The sequence below is a fragment of the Malaclemys terrapin genome, chromosome 2, assembly GCF_027887155.1.
Source record: "Malaclemys terrapin pileata isolate rMalTer1 chromosome 2, rMalTer1.hap1, whole genome shotgun sequence".
In the NCBI taxonomy this organism is placed as follows: Eukaryota; Metazoa; Chordata; order Testudines; family Emydidae; genus Malaclemys; species Malaclemys terrapin.
This window is the reverse complement of record NC_071506.1, coordinates 243254636-243277179: the sequence shown is the minus strand read 5'-3', so window position 1 is coordinate 243277179 and position 22544 is coordinate 243254636. Positions and strand designations below refer to the sequence as shown.

The 22544-nt window shown below is 39.9% G+C and overlaps 1 protein-coding gene across 4 annotated transcripts in view; it reads left to right on the top strand.

The window, feature by feature from the left end:
- The window catches only part of CDK14 (cyclin dependent kinase 14), a 482473-nt gene that overhangs the window by 109548 nt on the left and 350381 nt on the right, over positions 1-22544 (top strand). For all 4 annotated transcript variants that reach the window (XM_054020506.1, XM_054020507.1, XM_054020508.1 and 1 more), the window contains one exon: positions 21612-21857. In XM_054020506.1, the coding sequence (XP_053876481.1) occupies positions 21612-21857 (246 nt within the window). The remainder of the gene's footprint in view (positions 1-21611; positions 21858-22544) is intronic.

The following is a 22544-nucleotide window of genomic DNA, read 5'->3' as shown; positions in this document are numbered from 1 at the left end:
GTAACTCCTTCTAATGACTGAGATCCATTGCAATCCTTCTGGAAAACTCTAAAACATGTAATAGAGATAAATGCCTACTGGTTTCATAGAAATCGGTAAGAATTACTTTAGCAATCTATAAAATATAATGCAAAATTATACCCCTTCCATAAGTTTTTGAACCATCCTGTATAATTCTTTAGCACAGGTATATTTTTCTCTATTAAATTATATAGGATGGTTTTAAAAAATCCTGTTAATAGCTGTCCTTTCCTATTAAATTCAAGAGGGAGATTACTTGTTGAGTCACAGGTCAGTAAAGTAACACAATAATAAAAACAAGCATAATGCACCACATTTTTTGAGAATTGTAGTTTAGTTTAACTTAATTTATTTCTACATTTACTACAGTAGCATACTAAGTATTAATGTTTAATTTGTAAAAATTGTACAAATGAGTTGTGTAATGAGGCTACTCTAAATTTTTAGTTTAAGAACTGGGAAGAAACAGCCAGTTTTTTTACAATATACACTATGTGTATGAAGTATGGGTTGGACAGGTTTGGTTGTACCATGTTGCTCAGTTGCACTTCTGAAAAATATGTATGAATTAGTGTATTTTGGTGGTGGGTAATGGCTGTGGAAGTATCATTTGGAGAGAGCAAAAAAGAGGTCCTGGAAAGAGCTAAAATGTGGTGGTGGTGGTTGGTTGGTACTTCTGCAGTCTGTGAAAGCCATTGAACAGCAACCTAAGCATTCTGAATTAGCAAAGCCCATTTGTTTTACTATGTAACTGAGTGACACCTGAAGTAATATAACTACAAGTGCAGTTACATTGCACCTGGATAAGATAAGGGACTCATAGGGAGAGCTGGGCAAAATATTTGCAATGAATCCGAGCTTCATTCAACACCCTTAGTTCTGAATTTTGTTACAGACTTAAACTAGATTTGAAGATTTGGGCTGATAAATTGTTTCATGCTGAAGCCGTGCAAAATGTGAACAATGTATTGGTTGAAAGATGGCGATTTTGACTGATTTGGCTTGACATTATGAGATTTGTTGGAAGGTAGAAAGAACTCTCTTAAAGCAAACTCAGGAGTTTGGGATGTGAACCTGCACAGGTTGCAGCCAAAGGTAATGTTCATATTAACCTCTGTAAAGAAAATCCACTTGAGTTCCTTGCAGTTGTAATTCTAGATTTTTCTCTAGAGTGGATTTTTAGCACTGTAATAAATTCACCATAATAAGTATTTCCAAAGAAACAATCTAAGAGGCAGCACTGTCTCCTACTCTTCTATTGAAATATATAATTTTATAGGAAATCAAACCATTTTTGAGCCTTTCACAGAAGTAATTTTATGTGGTTACAGCTATGCTTATTCATGATGAGCTCTCATATTACAGCCACTATCAGTTTGAAATCTTTCCTTTTTACATTTTTTATCTTAAAGAAAAAAGATATACTGTAGGGTTCATGATACTCGGCATAATCTCAGATCCTATGGTTTCATTATAACATCTAGCAGAATCCTTAGTTATGTGTGGGGGCCTGATGTGGTTGTGGGGAATTTTGCTTTTTTTTATTATTATTATTTTTTATTTTTTTAAGTGCAGTGCATCAGATACCGATAAACCAATTGTATTATGTTTTTTTTCCAGACAACTTTTTGCTTTGAAAGTTACCGCAAGGCCAACAGAAATATGCAGAAGCTTCTGGAAAATTCTTTTAAGAGTTTTTCATGCCAAATCTGAAGCATATTGCATTCAGGTCATTAATTTTACATCCCAAATTGTAGAGAACAATCACTTATTAAAAAAAATATATATATATACACACACGCACATGTGTGAGGCTCAAACACAAACATGGATACTTTTCTTTTAGTTATTTGTGCAGTTACAGCTGCACACTCAAACTTTGTGGCCACTTTATGATCAGAAGATGAATTTCCTAGTATGAAAACAGATCAAAAAGGCGGTGGTAGATGCCATTTCAAAGGAGCTAAGTTGGGGTAGAAAAGTCTCAGAACTCTGAATTGTGTTCAAAACTGATAATGAATGACTTTTTTAGTCCTTTTTCCATCCTAGCTTTTATGCAGTCTCTTTTAGCTATTTCAGAAACCCTCAGCAAAGTTCAATCATATCTTTTCCTAGTTCTTCAAGAGTCCACTTCAATGCCTTTTCTCTCTGTCTTTTTTTTTTTTTTAAGGTTATTTTCAGAATGCAGGCACCGTCTTTTTCCTACCAGAACATTCAAAGTTTCCTGATTGAATGTTCTGACTAAAATAGTCTCCTCTACTGGGATAGTTGTAATATTCCTCGAGGAGCTGTCTTCTCCCCTGTCTTCTTAGACATCTAATTGAAGTCATTTGGGAGAAAATTGTTAAGAAGCCATAGATGCACTTGCCAGTCATATGTATATGATGTCCACCTCTCATCTTCTTACCTGTGACCCAGTTAGCAACATTTCCTAGGTATCTTTCTGCTTTCCAAGATCAGTAACGGGATGAAAGGCAGTGACTAAAGCTGAACCTTGGCAAAATGGAGGTGATGTCTGCAGGAGTAGGGAAATACATGAAAGATATAACAAGTGCTATTTTCTCAACCTCCTTTGAAGGAGTCTGCCTCCAGCTTATCAAGTCAGTGCATACCCATGGGACCTTTACTCCTCATTCCTGACGGACATACATAGTGACGACCCTAAGAATGCTTTCTTCCATTTATGAAGCCGGAAGATTGGGTTCCAGCTATTAAACAAAGACCTGGCCACAATAGTCAGGCTGGACTATTGCAGTTCTCTGCAGCAAGAATGAGCACTCCAGCATTAAAAGAGCATCAGTTAATGTAGAGTAACACAGTGTGCTGCCTCAGCAACAGCTGCTGACAGCCCTGATGCTCAGCTCTCTACATTTGCTCCCCACAGAATATCTGGTCAAATCCAAGGTCTGAGTTTAATATTAAAGGGGCCTCCATGGAACTGCTCCAACGTAGCTTGGGGAGCGCTGCTTTCGTTGTGCCATTGACCTCCCTTCAAAGCTATGCTCCTGAGGAATTGTGAAGCTGCTGACCTCAGTGGTGAGAACCGGAGAGATGGCTTTCTTGGCAACAGAGCTAATGCTTTGGGAAACGTTATCAGAACAAGATATAAAATTCACTACATCTTCTTCGCTTTTCCATAATGGCAACTAAAAACATCAAAAAAGAGAGAGTGGAAGAGAAGGAGAATAAAGGGAAGGGAAGAAGGATGAGAGAGTAGTAGGAAAGGAAGTTGGCGGGGAGAAGGAGGAAATAAATAAGCAACATACCGTCAACTATTCTGGAGGAAGTAGAAAGAAAAATCAGACCATTAGACTATAGGAATCTTTGATTTTTTTCTTGGGAGGCACTCATGCCCTGATCCAAAGTCCGCTGAAGAGAATGGAAAGACCCACATTGATTTTAGCAGACCATATCAGGCTCTCAGAGCAGTGATGGTTGCCATCAGAACCTACTAGAGTTGGTTGAAAAACTTTAAAAACTTTTAAATGAAAAGAAGGGATGTATATTTTGCAAAACAGTTAGTGCAAATTCTTTCCATTATGTTACCAGTTCTGTGAACTACCTACAGAGATAGATAGTAATGCGCTTTCCACAGATCATTGATTAAGAGCTCTGGTTCTGAATGAAAACTTTTTGCTGAGAATATCCCTTTTTAATCCAGATTTGTATCTGACTGGGAGTGGGAGGGGGGTTATTTTCTATTATTAAATGACAAATTGAGCTTTAATCATAGTTTTCACTTGCTCAAGAACCTGTGTTGAGCAGAATCTTTGCCAAGTGATTGGTTGGTATTTTGGGGGGGCCCATCTATTGATTCTATCCCATCAATTGACATTGCAGTTACTGTGTGAACAATTTTGACCATATACAGTCTCTTAGGTATTTACTGAAAAGGACACAAGTAGGGAAAACAGAATCCTTTGTTTAGGAGATCTGCTTACTGAATCACCAGTTATCCTTTTTGCTGAGGAAATGCTTTGATGTTGTCAACACTAGGTTTTGGTGTTAGGTAACTAATAAGCCATAGGAGGGCTCTAACCTGTGGCCATGCTTTTATCCACATTTTCAATTGGGATTTGCCATTGGCCATAAAAATTAGGGCTACATGATTTTATGACTAAAGGGCCCAGTTCAGTGGGTGCTTCAGGAACAGGCATTAAACTAATCAAGTTGAGTATGTTTTGATCTTCTTGCTGCTCTGGACCAGAGGTACCTAATGATGATGGATGGAAAGGAATGAAGATGTATGCACAGTGGCTGGGATTTTCGCAGGAGCCTAAAGGAGTTTGGCACTCCAATCCCATTGAAAAGAATTGTGTACCTAATTGCCATTTATGCCTTTTAAAATCTTCCTGCATTGTGGTTATTTTCAGAATCCCAGCAAAAATAAGCACTGCCCTGTTAACACCCTTAAATGAAAGCATATCTGGGTGTTGGAGGAGCTACTGTATTTTTATATCTGTTCCTTTAACCATTTCATGATCATAAGAGAGGCTCGGAGGAGATAATATAAATCTTTAAACTTTGAAAGATTTATAATGAAATTAATAATTTAACTAATATAAAACTATTAATAATGCAATAATGGAAGGAAAACTGTGTAGAAATTTGAATCATATTTGCACATGTAGCCATCTGTTGGAGCAGGAGGTTGAGTAGACAACAGTTTTTTTTTTTTTTTTTTTTTTGGTTGGGAAATTATTTGAAAATACATTTTTTTTAATCCTTTATTTTTAAATGCTGTTACAGAGGAGAAAACAGACCTCCGATCTTAATGGGTCACTCAGCAATGGAGTATAGAAGCTCTCCCTTATATTTCTGTTTTTGTTATACATTTGCAGTGCTACTATACATGCAGTATGCACACTGCTGAACCAGCTTAATTCCATCTATTGAAACTACACATACTTTGAAATGAAGTTGAGGTACTGAGTTCTACATAATTTTAATAATACTTGGCACTTGTGAAGTTCAGTGCATTTTCAAAGTGCTTTACAAACATTATTTAAACCTTGCACCTGCTCTGAGAAATAAATATATTCTAATTTTATAAATGAGGATTCACAATTTGTCCAAGGCAAATAATGGGCACAGAGAGGAAACAAATTGAATAGCTGTCCTGTGCTTAGATTCAGTAGACAGCACTAATGTTCAGAGACTACATTAGCAGAGTAAATGTATTCATATCACTTATGTTGAAGTGATCCGTTTGATGAAGTGGGCATCCACCCACAAAAGCTTATGCTCCAATACATTTGTTAGGCTTTAAGGTGCCACAGGACTCTTTGTTGCTTTTTACAGATCCAGACTAACACGGCTACCCCTCTTATACTTAGGTTGAAAGCTTAGCCACCCCTGCCCCCCAAAAGACCTGAATATAGTATATGTAGCAAAAGGTTTCAGCAGTTGATTTGCTTGGCATGAGTGGGCCCTTCATTCTCCTGAATCAAGTGCTGAACACGTGCTGTTAATAGTTAGTTATATATGTACAAGTAAATTCTCTTAATGTTATAAACTTGTATATGAAAAGCTGTTGAAATCCAATATCATTAACACTACATTAGTATCGCTTAGAAAATTCCAAAAAATGACCGTTTCATAACAGATTTAATGAAGTAATTCTCAAACAAAATCTGTGGGAGGTAATCACTGAAACACAAAGAGGAGCCTAACAAATCTACCATGTCAGCAGCAACATAGTGATTATGGGCAGATTCGTTTCCTAACCTATTCCACAACTCCAATTCATGTACTAATGTAAAACTGATCCCCTTTCTAGAAGGCTGGTTTTATTAACAAAGAAAACAATAAGATAACAAAGATCAGCACAAAACCTGTTTCTCAGTTTGACTGATCCCGGTATTCCTACCTCAGGACTGCTCAGCTCACACACTGCTCAGCTCGCACACTGCATCCTCTCTCTCCCACGGAGGACCCATCCTACTTCCCTTACATATAGGTGGGATAATGAGCCACCTGTCTCTGTGATGCAGTAGAGTATGGATGGATGGAGTATTTCAGGTGAAAATGGAGTATTAATGTAAGAGCTTCCAGCTCAAAATTTCTTCTGTACAGCACCTCAGTTCTTATATTTGTAATCTTCCTGATGACAAAGACATTGGGTTTTAACAGCAGCCTTGATTTCAAAAAGAGAACCATCATTATTGGAGTAGGCTTTTGATATGGGGATCTGACAGGAAGATTGACAAAGAAGCTGCTTTAGGTTTGTTCTGTTACACCTGTGAAGGGATATGTACAATAAGGATTATATGATACTATCAGATCTCCACCACAAGTCTCCAAAATTTGTCTTTCCTTGTGCACTGGCTGATGGGAGGCTCTGCGAGGCTCTGCACCCTATTATTAGTGTTTTATTTAAATAGCACCTAGAATAAGATTTATCCCTGTAGTGAGCAGCTTACCATACGAATGCACAACATACAGACAAGGGAGTGGAGAAAGGAAGCAGCATAAAACTGTTTATTACTTTCAGAATCAAAATTCTCCTTCCCCCCCGACCTTATAATAACCTCAATTTGCTGCTTTGTAGTTACTTAACCCTTTTCTGTTGGCAATTATATTTTGTTCCCTTTGGCTTTCACTTAATAGTATTTTTTCTCTCTCGAAATTTTTCACCCAACCTCATTCCATCCCATGTTTCCCCTCATATCTTATCAACACACTTGCTGCCTACTTCCTCCCCATACCAATCAACTGTTTGTCTTTGACTTTCTTATTCTAGCACTAATAGTTTACTATCTGCTTATCCTTCACAAATGTCAGTGGCTTCTGTCGAACATCCCAGTAATTGTTCCTGCCTTGTTGCTCCACAAGGTGACTCCAACTTGCCTCCATGCCCTCCTCCCAACAGTTAGGCTCTCTTCTCCATATTAAACAATCTGCTGAGGCTGGTGCTGCTGCCATCACAGAGACTCCCGGGCCAGTGAATGTGTCCTCTTTTGCTGCCTTCCCGGCAACAATCTGCACTGCCACTGTTAGGGCTCTGGGCTGGGATGCGATGGAGTCAGGTGGGCCTGTGTCCCTCTACCCCCTGACACTACACCCCTGGGGTGGTAACCTCCCGACCTTTGGCCAGGAGGCCTGTTTGAGTCTACCCCCGCCTGAGCTCACGAGACTATATTGGGTGCTCATCCCCGATTGAGCCCTCAGACTGTTTGGGTGCTCACCCCTGCCTGAGCCTTAAGTGTTTGCTGCTCTGCTCTGCTTGAGGGCCTGGGCTTATAACTGCTGCAGCTCTGCCTTGAACACAGGCCAGAGCCCTAAATATTTGTTGTTCTGCCCCACCCAGAGGGATCCAGAACCCTTCTTCAGACTACTTGTAGCGGTCTGCCCCAGCCATCTGGCTGGGGGCTAAAGACTGTTGTGCTTCATCCCGCCCAGGAGGATGTAGCTCTCCCTCATAAGTCTGTCACTTGCGGTCTGCCAGTAGTGAGGGACCACTGCAATGCAATATAACTAAATGTGATACACTGTTTGCTAGTTGCTCCATTTCAGAGTGATGTGTTTAGTATTGGGATGACTGTTTAATCCTAAATGTACTTTTTTGTGTTAAAGCACATTGGAAAATAAAATACCTTTTCTAAAAGTAAGAAAAATTCAGGTCCAGATGGGAAACTTTGCAAATTAATACCTTCTGCTCTTGCAGCTATATAGACACTGTTCAGTGATACCTGTGATAGTATCAGGGATAAATACATCTGGGAAATCTGCAATTTAAATGCAAAATCTTGTATTTGGGGATATTTCTGATATTTCAAGAAATGATGTGATTCTTCTTTGAGTAATATCCCTGTGGGTGCTCCACTGTAGGTGTGTCTGCATCCGTGAGCTGCTGATCAGAGAACTCTGGTGGAAGTCAGTCCCGCATGTGCTGTTCCCCGTCTAGTTAGTGCGCATGGGTGACCCTCCTCAGTTCTTTCTCAACCACCCCGGCTAGAGACAGAGCTATAGCTGTCCATTCTTGGATCATTAACTCTTTTTAGAATTGCTAATTTTAGCTTCCCTTGAAGGTTTTTCTTTGTTACTTGGTTTGTATTTTTATTTGGCCATATTACGTGCCAGCAAAGGATATGGAATTTCTCTTTTCCCACCTGCCTCCCAAATTGATCATTGTGCATGCAGTTAACTCTAGGGGCCGCCAGCACCAATCCATCCCTTGTGACTGGTACTGGAAACATTTGGATCTGTTCGGCAGGAAGGCATATTCCTTAGCTACCCTCCAGTTCCACATAGCAAACTACCAAGCCTTGTTGGTAAAATATAACTACACAAAACTTGGTTTATTTATTGAGCAACTTCCTTATTCTCACAAGGGTTAATTCAAGGCCATAGTCAATGAGGGCTAAGTGGTGGCTAAAATGACCCTCCAGTCCATGCTAGATGCAGATGACATGGAGGCATGCTCAATTTCCATGGCCATTGTGATGAGACAGGCTTTGTGACTACAAACTACAGTGGAAGACCTTTCCTTTGAAGGGACGAAGTTATATGCTGAGAAGACCGTCGCATCCCTTCACATGTTGAAGAATTCTAGGGTAACTCTTTGATCCCTCTGGATTTATACTCCTGCCTATAAAAGGAAGTACAGCCCTCAGCCACTGTTCAAGCCCCGCTCATCACAATAAATATCTCAGTACTCGTTGCAGAGATCTTACGAGCCGCAGCGGAAGAAGCCTAGGTTCCCCAGGCGAAAGCAGTTAGTATCTCAACCAACTTCCTCTCAGTCCTCCACCTCGAAGTGGCAGTTTTGACAGGTTGGTCAAGGTACCCGTAGAACATTCTCCTTGCTGTCTCATGCTGGAAAACCCCACCCATCTCTTTGGAAACTGTCAGCTGTTCTGCAGCACCCAGGAACAGATAACCCCTAACAAATTGGTGCTGGAGATAATCCAGGATGGATACGCCATCCATGTCTCCTTCCTCCCCCTCCCAAAAATCCTTCCCCTTTCCTGTTCAAGGACGCTTCTCACAAGAGTCGATAGGCCAGGAGGTAAACCATCTCCTTGGTGTAGAGGCTATAGAGCCTATGCCTGGGCATCTAAGAGGCAAAGGCTTCTACTCTTGCTACTTCCTAATACCAAAGAAAAAGGGAGATTGGAGACCCCTATTGGACCTCAGAGTGTTCAACAGATCTATCAGAAGTTCCAAGATGGTCACCCTATCAATGATTATTCCTGCATTAGAGAAAGGAAACTTGGTTCTCGTCCCACAACCTCCAAGATGCGTATTTCTACATTTCCATCATACCAAGTCACAGACATTACCTCAGATTCATGCTAGGCCAAGACAACTACCAATCCAACTCCCTTTTGGCCTCTCATCAGCCCCCAGGATATTCTCCAAGGTCCTCTTGGTAGTGGTGGACCACTTACGCTCTCAGGGCATTATGATTTATCTTTGCCTTGATGATTACCTTCTCAGGGCACGTTCTTTCGCTGAAGCCCAGCGAGTCACCCAGACCATGCTGAATCTGTTCCAGAATCTGGGCCTACAAATTAATGTGTAAAAGTCGACACTTAACACCCATAAAAGACCAGAATTCATAGGAGCCGACCTTGACTCCATTCAGGTGAAGGCGCTCCTCCTTCATCACAGATTGCTCAGCCTCTCCACTCTGTTAGAGACAGTACAATCCAGCCCCCAGATTTCAGCCAGACACTGCCTCGAACTCCTGGGGCATATAGCCAAGGGCACATCAGTCATAACTCATGCCAGACTATGCATGAGATGCCTCCAAGCCTGGTTCAGTTCGATTTATAGGCCAAACAGAGACAGCATTAACAAATTATTATTGATGCCCACCAAAGTCAAGTAATCCTTGGACTGGTGGAAAGACCCAGTGAACGTACGTATGGAAATCCCATTTATTCGTCCTCCCCCATCGTTATTCCCAACTACCAATGCGTCCCTCAAAGGATGGGATGCACATCTCAATGGGCTCACGGTGCAGGGTAAATGGTCGCTATCCAAGACATGCCTTTACATCACCTGATCGAACTTAGAGTGATCAGAAATGCGTGTATTCTCCCGCTGATCAAAGACATGCACACAAAAGTCATGATGGACAATGTGGCCTGCATGTATTACATAAACCATCAAGGAGGTGCCAGATCACACTCCCTGTGCATGGAAGAACTAAAGCTATGGAACTGTGCATTTCCCACAATGTCTTAATATCAGTGGCCTTCTTGCCAGGAGTACACAACACAACGGCGGACAACCTCAGCCACAAGTTCCCACTCGACCATAATTGGGAAATAGATTTGATAGTCCTACACGACATATTCCAGAAATGTGGGATACTGACAGACCTGTTTGCTACTTACTGGAACAAGAAACGTCCTCAGTACTGCTCCAGAGTGGGGATTGGATGATACTCCATGGGGGACACACTCCTCCTCCGATGGGACAAGGGTCTTTTTTATGCTTTCCCCCCAGTCCCTCTAATTCTGAAAGTCCTCTTGAAAGTGAAAAGAGAGAAAGCAAACATACTGATTGCTCCCACCTGGCCCAAGCTGACATGGTACCCTTACCTGTCACAGCTGGCGCTATGTCCACTGATGACTCTTCCAATCATTCCATACGTGCTATCGCAGAATGAGGGATGCACTCTCCATCCCAACCTGTGGATTCTGGCACACACAGCCTGGCTGCTTCGTGATTCCAGCACATAATGACATCTTGCTCTTAAGAGGTACAGGGGGTGTTATTACACAGTTGGAAAGGTGCTACTTGTCATACCGACTTACACAAATGGAAGAGATGTCAAATCTGGTGTCAGCCCAAAGGCATCATCCTGTATGCAACCACACTATTGGTAATCCTGGACTATCTGTTGATTCTCAAGAAATTGGGTATCTATATCAGCTCGGTAAAGGTTCACTTAGCAGCAATTGCAACCTTCCACCAGCAGGTAGAAAGATACTCCATTTTTTCTCATCAGACCATGAAGAGGTTTCTCAAAGGCATAGCAAACCTCCTTCCCCAACCCAGACTTCCCATTCCTCAATGGGACCTCAATCTGGTGTTAAAAGGACTGACTAGTCCACCATTTGAACCCCAGGGCCACTTGTCCATTAACTCACCTTTCAGTGAAGATGGTGTTCCTGACCACCATTACCTCAGCAAGAAGGACAGGGGAGGTATGATAGCAGACCCCCTGCTTCACTGTGTTCTTCCCTGACAAAGTCACTCTTAAACCACGTCCAAAGTTCACTCCCAACGTGACTTCTGCTTTTCATATAAATCCGCTTATTCAGCTTCCAACCTTTTATCCTAAACCTCATAAGGATAATAGGGAAGGCATCCTCTATGTACGCTGGACATGAGGAGAGCCTTGGCCTTCTATTTGGACAGAACAAGAGCTTTCAGAAAATCTCCAAGACTTTTCTTCTCCATTGCAGATCAAAAGATAGTGATTTCAGCTCAAAGACTCTCCAAAAGGTCTCAAGCTGTCTCAAGCTCTGTTACAGATGTGTAATGGTGCATCCCTCCATCCTCAATATGCACACACTCTGAGATCGGTTTCTTCTTCCGTCGCCTTCCCTAAGGGTATTCCCATATCGGAAATCTCCAGAGCAGCTACCTGGGCATCTGCACATACCATTGCAGAACATTATGCTATCCTTGGGGACTCAGCATTGTGGCACCTAATCTGGCATCTGCAGCCATCATCTAGAACAGACTTGACTCTGAAACCCCAGCCTTCAGTAGTGGGCACTGCTCGGGAGTCACCTGCATTGGAGAACCCATAGGGACGCTACTGGAAGAAGAAGATGATGTGTATTAACAGTGGCTCTTTGAGATGTGTGTCCCTATGGGTTCTCCGTAACCTACCCTCCCCCCTCTACTTTGAAGTTCTAGTAGTTGACACTGTGGTAGAGAAGGAACTGAGGAGGGATTGCCCGTGTGCTCTGGTTAGCCTGATGGCAGGCAGGGAGCAGCGCTTGTGTGGGCTGGACAGACTGCTATTAAAGTTCTCCAATCAGCAACACAGGGATGCAGACTAACCTACAGTGGAGCATCCATAGGGACACAAAAGACCATTGTTACTGCACAAGGTAACTTCTTCTTGTTGTGATACTTCATGGGAGATGACCCTAAGTTCACAAATAAATATTTCATTATAATTCACTTGAGAAACTCTTTGGGTGTTTTACAAAATTAACTAATTAGTCTTTACAGTTTTATTTATGTAGCGGCATTATCATTGTCCCCATTTTACAAAGGAAGAACAAAAAAGAGCAAATGCCAGGGCTAGCAAAACTAATGCTGGTCCTAGATTTACCTATTGATTTAAAAAAACAACAAAAAAAAATAGTAAAATAAAAAATACAAATTAATGTTTTATAAACCCGGGGAAAAAGAATTTTCAGCACAGTACAGAAATTTACTGTGATTAAATTTGATTTACAGAGATTAAATGATTTTCCTCAAAGCTATTCAGTGATTTTTTTCCCCTCTGGTGAGAACAGAACTCAGATCCCCTAACTGTGTCCTGTGCTTTCATAGCCCCCATCCAGGAACAGGGTAGAAATAGGAAGCTTCAAAAGTTTCAATTTGGATAAACATCCAGTCCTTTGAGTGCTTATTCAAGTATTATCTGAACAATCCAAATCTTCAGGATCTACAAATTAGAATGGTAAATAGTTAACCAGAACCCATTTTACTCAGGCCAGTGATCAGAAATTTAAAGAGGAAGAAGCAACCAAATTGAGAAGACCATTTGGCTTAATTTCTTAAAACTTTGGGTTTATTGGAGGAGGAAAATGGGTTTACTTCAACTTTGTTTATAATATTACATGGGGGCAATCAAAACAGAATATGACCCGTTTTCCCAAAATGTGTACGATGTGTTTGTAGAACCTTATGGCAAATCTGATTTTGCGGCTGCTCGTGATGTTTAACCAGTGGCAGGTTAGCCACTGGGCCAACGGGGGCCCATGCCCAGGGACCATGGCCAATTGAGGGCCCCCCTGGAAAAATTGGCATCTCTTGTCAAAAGTTAAGTCTGATCCTTCAGATCTTGCTTACATGAGCAATTCTTACTGTGACCAGGTGTCTGATGGGCCACACTGAGAATGCTATACTCAGGTCAAACTGCAAGCAATAGAGCAAAGAGTCCCCCAAACCGGTAGGTTATTTTATAATTAGATTCACCAAGCCAGTAACAAAACAGCTTCTGCAATACCACACTGGTTACCAAAAAGCCAAATACAGTCTCCTTTAAGCATTCCAGCCTTTGATTCCATCTAGACAGCTCAATCTAATATAGTGAGAGGTTACTGAAAACCAGATTCACCATATGTGAGGTTTGCCAATCCCAAAGGACCAGACACTGATCCCCAGGTCAATATGGGTCTCAGATCTTACCCAATAATCATGGGGATGCCAATCCTTTAGTAACTAAAAGACTAAAGGCTTAATAATACAAGGAAAAAAGAAAGAAGAGAGTTGCAGTGGTTAAACGATCAATATACATACAGATATGTGTAAAGTCGTTAGGTCAGTTTCATAGCAAACATGGTAAGACTGCTGATTTGTTTAAATCTTTCTGGAATCAATTTAAAAGGTCCAATAGGCAGTCCAGGTATAGAATCTGTTCAAGTTCTTCCATGAGAATTCCGGGGTAAACCTGGAGACCTCACTCTTATCGCTTAGACCTTCTCTGTTGAAATTTAAGCAGACCTGAGATGTCAGGCTCAGGCCGGGGGTTTTCCTTTATAGCTCCCTAGCAAGTTGACCTCTTGTCACAGCAGGACCTCCTCCAGGGAAGAATAGGCAGTGCAGATTGTTGCTTTGAAGCTAATTTATTTCCTGTGCATACCCAGGTGTTTATAGTTGCATTTATTCACATAAGGCAATTAGCCAGTAATCATTTTAGCATAGATAATTAAATGGAAGACAGTATAGATGATGATAATAGTTTCCCGCAGTATCTTACAACTTTGATCTTAAGGTTAACTGAACCATCCGCATATATAATAGAAAACAATTAAGACGTGAAAGGACATTAGCATTTACAAGCTAATTTGGTTACATGTTAAACTTCTAACAGGATATAGGTAAACACAGACAAATACACTTAGCATCTCCCTTGATCTATTACTACAAATAAATGGGTTAATGATTGCTGGTCTAATACATCTCTTTGAAATTCACATACAAGTAGATTGTCTTGATTACTTTTTGTAGTAATTTTCCCTCTGCTGATACTCTCACCTTCTTGTCAACTGTTGGAAATGGCTGACGTTCACCTTGATTGCATTGGCCTCGTTAGCACAACAAAAGTAATTTTCCCTCTCTTGATATTCACCCCTTCTTGTCAACTGTTAAGAATAGGCCACTTCCACCTTAATTGAATTGGCCTTGTTAGCACTGACCCCCCACTTGGTAAGGCAACTCTCATCTTTTCATGTGCTGTAAATATATACTGCTTACTGTATTTTTCACTCCATGCATCTGATGAAGTGGGTTTTAGCCCACGAAAGCTTCTGCCCAAATAAATTTGTTAGTCTCTAAGGTGCCACATGGACTCCTCGTTGTTTTTGCTGATACAGACTAACATGGCTACGGCTCCGAAACCTGTCTTGTAACGGTGGAGTTTATCTCCTTTACGAAGTACCTAGATAGACAGGCAAAGTATAAAGGGGACATTCAGGACCATAATGGTATTAATTGAATGCATGGATTTCAAGGGTAATAGAATACTTAAAAAAAAAAAAGTTGTCACAGATATGGAGCTAGTTGTTGACTGAACATTATAGGCTGGATCCTCATTCCTACTAAGCATTCATCCTGTAAAGTGCTGAGCACTTAAGCACATGCTTATTTTTAAGCTCATACATGGTTCCATTGACTATAATTGGATTTTTCACTTGCTTAAAATTAAGCATATGCCTAAGTGCTTTGCTGAAGTGCATCCAGAGTGCTCAACACATTGAAGGATTGAGCCCTGACTGGCATTTGCCGTATTTCAGCATGGGGTAATCCCGAAGGGGTGGAAAGCTGGCTCCACACCAATGCCATGTCATATGCACTGGTATGTGAGGAGGTGTGGTCAGAGTTGATTGTGTTCCAGAGGTCTTGGTGGATGTAACAGCAAACTTGCAGGTCTGTAACAGCTGCCTAATTTCAATTAGAACAGTTCTGAGACTCCTCTAACTTGTGCTGGGGCCATCACCCAACTGTTCCTGGGATTGGAGGAGTGGACAAAAGAGTGCTGAAAAGCCACTTTTATGGTCCCCTGTTCCCTCCCCCAGTCTGCTGGGTACTGCTCTGTTGCAACCGAGTATTCAGTCCTATATGTTTCTGAACTGTGGATCAGCAGGTGTGCAAATCATAGGGAATAATCTGTTAGTTTCTATAGCTCTAAAATCTGGCAGACATTCAATGAAATGGTTCAATTTTAAGCACTTTTTTTCGTACTATCTGGCTCTGAGTGTAATAATTCTTCACATTTTATTGGAAAAATAACAAATTCAGCACACTAAAAGTATCATGGGGTTACCTTTTTAGTTTGTTTTAAATCTATGAAGTGTGCAGTAGCTAAATTAATATTGAGATTAGTTTGTTGAATGTTTTCGTTCACTACAGAAATCTACTCTCCTCCACTTGTCTCAAAAGTAAAGAAAAATGCACCAGGCAGACAGGTGCTGGAGCAAGATTATGATTCCTTTGCTAAGGATTTCAGGTGGCAGACACGTTCCTTTAATCCGTCCCCCTTTTCTCACCTCTTTTTTTTTTGTTCTCTTCCACACAAATCTCTCAATAGAGATTTGAAAACCGGGGGAAGTCCCAGGCTGAGGCATGTAGACCTTCCATTGTTTTTAATCCTTTTCTCCACTTGTTGTTTACCTTTTGGATGAATAAGCAATATGAAGGTTTTGAGAGCGCTGTTTTGAATCACTTCAATCAGCTGCTGGTTAAATCTCCTGAAAGGAAGTCTCCAGCAGGGGCCATGCCCAGTGGGACCTGCTAGAGGAGCCACAGTTAGCAAACTAGGAGACTGCCACACAAAGGTTCAGTATAAGTGTGGTTGAAGGAATGAGTAAGTGAGAGAGGTGAAGGAAGCCAAGCCTGTCACCTAAGGTGAGCACTCGCCCTAGCCTTGGTAAAGGCTACTGAATAAAAAAATCACTTTTAAAAGTTGACATTACTTATTGTTCATATTTAAATTGTAAAATGAAGAAAAATGACCATTCTGCTACTACATTAGTCTGAATGCTGATTCTGTTTTAATAGTTTAATACCATAACTGTGATATTGTTTGTTAGATCAAAGTTTCTGAAACTTTTTCAGAGTGAGGGGCTACACTTAATACACAGACTGTCTTGTGAACAACTTTCTCCCGTTTGCACTTACGTAATGTTTCTGTGGTCTTGTCTACACTTAGAAAAAGCCCTAATGTAGCAATTGGTAGCCAGCAATTAGTGTAGCTGCACCAGAGCTAACTCCTAAGGCATAGAAGGGCAAATTGGGACTTAAAACACATTTTGTCTATACTGAAGAATCTGCTCTGGTGCTGCTACACCAAATAATTGGAGCTATTTTTGAGTGTGAACTATAGCAAATGCTTATATGAAAAAGCAATACTGGAGAAGTGTGTGGATTTTAAGTTGTTTTTAATGTAATGGTGGTTTTGTATTACAGAAGCACCTAGAATTCCCAATTGAGATTCAAGCCCCATTGCACTGTGTTCATATATTCATAGGGCTGAAGACCAGCAGGGACTATTAGATCATCTAGTCTGTCTTACTGCATAACCATAAGCCAATACATTTCACTCAGTTACCCAGTATTCAGTCCAATAACCTGTGGCTGACTAAAGCATTTCTTCCAGAAAGGCATCCAATCCTGTTTTGAAGACATCAAGCACTGGAGAACGCACTACTTCCCTTGGTAGTTTTTCCAATGGTTACTTACTTGTACTGTTAAACGTTTGTACCTTATTTCTGATTTGAATTTGCCTGTCTTCAGCTTCCAGCCATTGGTCCTTGTTATATCTTTCTCCACTAGATTAAAGAGCCCTCTAATACCCAGTATTTTCTCCCTGTGAAGGTATTCATACGCTAATCAAGTCAATTCTCAATCTTCTGTTTGATAAACTAAACAAATTTGAGCCCTTAAGTCACTCACTGAAAGGAATTTTCTCTAGCCCTTGAATAATTTTTATGGCTTTCTTCTGCACATTCTCCAGTTTTTCAACATTCTTCTTAAAATATGGACATCAGAACTGGACATTATATTCTAGAATTGATCTCACCAATGCCATGTACAGAGCTAAAATTACCTTTCTACTTCTACTCATTATTTTCCTGTTTATACATCCAAGAACCGCATTGGCTGTTTTTACCCTAGGGTCACTCTAGTAGCTCCTGGTCAGTTGTTTATCCAGTGTGATCCTAAATCTTTTTCAGTCACCTGTTTTCCAGGATACAGTTCCCCGTTTTTCAGGTCTGGCCTCCATTCTTTGTTCCCAGATGTACAACTTTGCATGTTGGCTGTATTAAAACACATGTTGTTTGAACGGGCCCAGCTTACCAAGTGATCCATGTGACTGTCCTGTCTCTTATCATTATCTACCATTCCGCCAGTCTTAGTATCAGCAGTGATTAGGATTATGGTTCCTGTTTTACAGAGGGGAAATGGATGCACAGAGATTATATGACTTGCTCCTAAGATCACACAGGAATTCTGTGACAGTGCTGAAATTGAGCCCTCATCTTCTAAGACCCAGTCCAGTGTCTTACCCGTAAAATCATTCTTCCTCTGTAATGCAAATAAGCTGGTGGAAGTAAGGCAGCGGCCAGACAGCTCCAGACCACCAGCAAGTATGTCCCAGACCACTAAAGATCTACTGACCTCAGTTTGAGAACCTCTCAGTTAGATTACTTGGTCCAAAACCAGGTTTATATAGCGAGGCGTGTACTTGTGCCAGCCTTTTGAGTGGCCAAAATATAAGAATATATATGAAGAAATGACAAAAGTGTTTCTTATGCTATGTAAGGAAAAGACAGCTACTTTCAAATCTGAATTTTGTTTGAGTTTGTGTCACACTGTAGTGTGTGGTACAGTGCCAGGCATCTCTGCTGACCTCTTAGATAAAATGAAGGCTCTTTCCATACGCAGAGAAAAGACCCCCACTAAGCTATACTGGAAACTCGTATAGGCAATGGCTCAGTGCTGACATTTCAAACTTTAGACTTAGCAAAGGGTAGATTTTAGTCCTAAATTGGCTTTTTCTGACAATAGATGGGGAAGAAGGTATGTGTGTTGTTCAATCCACCTATTTGGTCAAAAAGCATCCCTTTTTAGAGTTCCATGAGGAAAACAGGTTAAACAGACGAACCACACCCTTTTGAAAATGGCAGAATTCTGGCATATTAAGTTATGAATAGAGGGTTCTGTGGGTCCCTCAAACGCTTAGTTAATTCAGATTCCAGAGAACTTCAGTATCCCATAGCTCATACTTACTTGATGTGCATGTATAACACTTATTAGTGTATTATGTGCCCAGGGAGGAGAAAATGTATCTAGTGCAGGGGTCGGCAACCTTTCAGAAGTGATGTGCAGAGTCTTCATTGATTCACTCTAATTTAAAGTTTTGCGTGCCAGTAATACATTTTAACATTTTTAGAAGGTCTCTTTCTATAAGTCTATAATATATAACTAAACTATTGCTGTATGTAAAGTAAATAAGGTTTTTAAAATGTTTAAGAAGCTTCATTTAAAATTAAATTAAAACGCAGAGCACCCTGGACTGGTGGCCAGGACTCGGGCAGTGCGAGTGCCACTGAAAATCAGCTTGCGTGCCGCCTTTCGCACGCGTGCCATAAGTTGCCTACCCCTGATCTAGTGCTATTAAACTTGCTAAAGAAATATTTTTTAAGAGTCTGTGAGTGGATTTTGACAGAACTAGTGAGTGATGTACTCTGTTCACAGTACAGGCAGAGCAGAGGCAGTAGCAGTCCAAGCTTGTCCATCTTCCCACAGCTTCTTCTCCTGGAAAGGGACACTTCTATGAGTATTGTTCAATCTGCATTTCCATTCATTCCCTGAGTTGCAGAGCCTCCAAGAAGGTGACCACTTGGAACAAATTTTGACAGTGGATTTTATGACATGGACATTTTACATAGGCCACCAGATGGTAATCTTTTTGGGTGGATTTTTACCTAGTCTAGATTCAAACTAGTGACCTAGAGGTGAAGGAGTGTCCTCTAAGACATCCTATTTGAAACTATTACTATCACTGCGTGGCACACAATACATGGCAGCACATCTGCTGCCTGTGTATTTTCTGTAGGTAATGTGTGCTTAACCCACATCACAGCCTGACACTGGGCAGTAGGTTCTTCAGCGTGACATGTAAACAAAACTCCATGTAAGGCAGATGCAGTAATCACAGCATCATTATGCTGAATTGTAAATATTTAAGCTTAATTGCTGACAGCTGATCTTTAACAATTTCATTAAGACAAGTATGTTTTAGAAGCCTTTTTATTATTTGTTTTTTGTTTTTCGTTCTTTAGTTTATAATATCTTGGAAGCTGGGATTTTTTTTTTCCCTTCACTGATTTTATTTTACCGGGAAAACATGAATGGCACCAAAATGTAACATTGCTGTTTAACCTCCGCTTTAGTTTGTGCATTTATTGTGTCAGAAGCATCTTGGGTTGTGCACCAGCATCACTGATTTCAGTGTATTTCTAGAAAGAGCAATATTTAGTGTATAAAGTGGTGTGTTTGTTTTTGGCTGGCATAGTGGTAGGGGGAACGGAAATACATTTTAAAAAGGGAAGCCCACTTAACTCCTAAACCATCCAGTTTATTATGTCTTTGTGGTAGTAACAACATTCCAAAGTTTAGTTATTAAGTCAAATTCTGCCCAAAAATGTGTGTATGGCTTAGGATGAACAGGCACTGCTCCTCATCTTTGGTACCAGAACAAGTTTTCAAAACAATGAAGTTTCAGTTGTTTGTCTTTTTAAATAAGAAATGAAACTTGTAATCCCTGTATTGGAATATCAGTCATGTACCTTTAATTAGAGTTAAACCTGTCTCTGGTAGTTCAGATAGTGCTGTACAGTGTGTGTAATATTTAATTATGAAGGTAATCTTTGGACCATTGTGTGTTCTTGGTGTTTATGGAAGAGTGTTGTGGTTTTCAAGAGTATGATTGGTTTGTTCTGTATTGTATCCTTTATTTCTGCATGAAGGCATTACTGTCAGTGAACAATCGAAGTAAATTGAATTTCAAGCAACCAAACCATGAATGGAACGGTGAAGAATGATTTGCTGTTGGAAAACGTTTGTTTGCATTGGTAACAGTTATAGCTATGAGGGAGGCACCCTGCACAAACACATCTCTAAAACTGATCCCTGGCATGACCCCCAATTTGTAATTCTTCAGCAAGTTTTCAAAGTATCATCAGTAAGAGCCCTGCAAATACTTACACACTTGCTTAACTGTACACATCTATAGTCCCACTGATACTAAATCAGTGTTGCCAACTCCAAACGTTTAAAAATCACAAGGTATTTCAAAAAAATGTTTTGGTTTCTTTTTCTGTGCCTTTGGGTTTTTGAGCTTTTAAAGTGTACTTGGATCCCATTTTCAAGTTTTTCTAAAAACAAGGGTCAGAAAATTAACCTTAAAAAAAAAAAAAAAAAAGCTGTGGCATAATTACATGAGTACAAGAACTGGGCATCAAGCAAAACCACAAATTTTGCAAGACTCATAGTAAAATCAGGAGCGCTGGCAACCTGTAATCACAATGGTGCTAACTGAGAGTGTAAAAGATACATATGTGCCTAAATGTTTGCAGGATCAGACCCTCCTGTCACAAACATAGGTAATATAGTTCAACCCTGTGGCAAGAACAAATGAGAACTCTGATCTTTGTGCTTTAGTGTGTCATCAGGCTGAGGTTTCTCATGTTTCAGTACTTGGGTATTGATTTACTAATTTGATTTTCTGGGGCATACGGTGGTGATGATAATGCTGCATAAGCATTATTTTTAAAAATACAATAATTATAAACTGGTATTGACTCTTTGCAGGGCAGCAAAAAGGAAGTATGTATGTAAACTGGTATCATTTATTTAAGTTTGCTCTCATCCAATTTTAAACAAATGGAAATCGATACTGGTTGCAGATACCAGTGACTGGATTGTAGGATGAAGTGGACTGGCGCTGTTATAAAGAATAGCCTGCAAAAGTTTAGATAAAATAGACCTCTATTGAGACATTTTTTTTTAATTTGTCATTTTACATGATTATACAAACTGTATGTTGCTTCCTCCTTTCTTGTCCTTTCTATCTTTTTTCTCTACCCTTTAAGTAATACATCTGATGTACCTATTTGTGTACATACCTATTGTGTGTTTGTATATATGTGTGTGTGTGTGTGTGTGTGTATATATATATATAGATATATATATAGATATAGATAGATAGTTTTATAAAATTTCAGTCTTTTAAAAAAAGTGTTCTTGTTACACTTGAGATTTCATCTTTTAATTGCAGGTGTATAAATTATATTCAGTGCATTTAATTTGTTTTCTTTCAGATATGTGTCACAAAGATGTCTACACGGAACTGCCAGGGAATGGACTCAGTGATCAAACCCCTGGACACAATTCCCGAGGACAAAAAAGTCAGAGTTCAGAGGACACAGAGCAGTTTTGATCCGTTTGAGAAACCAACTAGTCAAGTGAAGAGGGTCCATTCAGAGAACAATGCTTGCATTAACTTCAAAACTACATCAGCAGGGAAAGAATCTCCTAAAGTCAGACGACATTCTAGTCCAAGCTCTGTAAGTGCATCTGGCTATATTATCTATGTGATTACCAGTATCTACACCAAATGCATAAAATACAGTATATGTTTCTTACCTTTGTAAATGAAATTCAACACTTCTTAAAGCATTCCTCTCAGATTAAAACTAATGCATTTAAAAAAAATGCCTTTTACTGTTGCTACTAAAAATCTAAATTACATTTCACTGTTGTGTTTAATCTGACAATTCTCTCAGCTCTTGAGCAGTTAGTTTCACTTGTTTATGGACAGTTTATGGACTGTTTATGGACAGTGTCTAATCAATTTAACTTTTAGGGTCTCATCCTCAAGTACAATGCTGAAGTATTTGGATTGCTAACTTTGCAGGGGAATGTTTATTTCCAAAGAAAAGTTGTTTTCCTGGAACGTCAAACAAATGAACACAAAACTCCCAAAACAACGTAGACACATTTATTTTGGTCTTAAGTTTTCTAAAAGTATATTTCTATTAAACCTGAATGTTGGGCCAATTTTAATTTTTTTGTGTACCTTTTAAAATCCTCTTATTTTAAATGGAATATATAAGTGAAAATAAGGTTACTGTTTTCTGACAGAACCATGCTGCATGTGGAAAAAATGAAAGGATTTTTATCAATGCAGTATCATGTTTGTTTTCCTTATGTGGTGTAATATTTTGAAATTAGGTAGATAAATAAAATGCCAT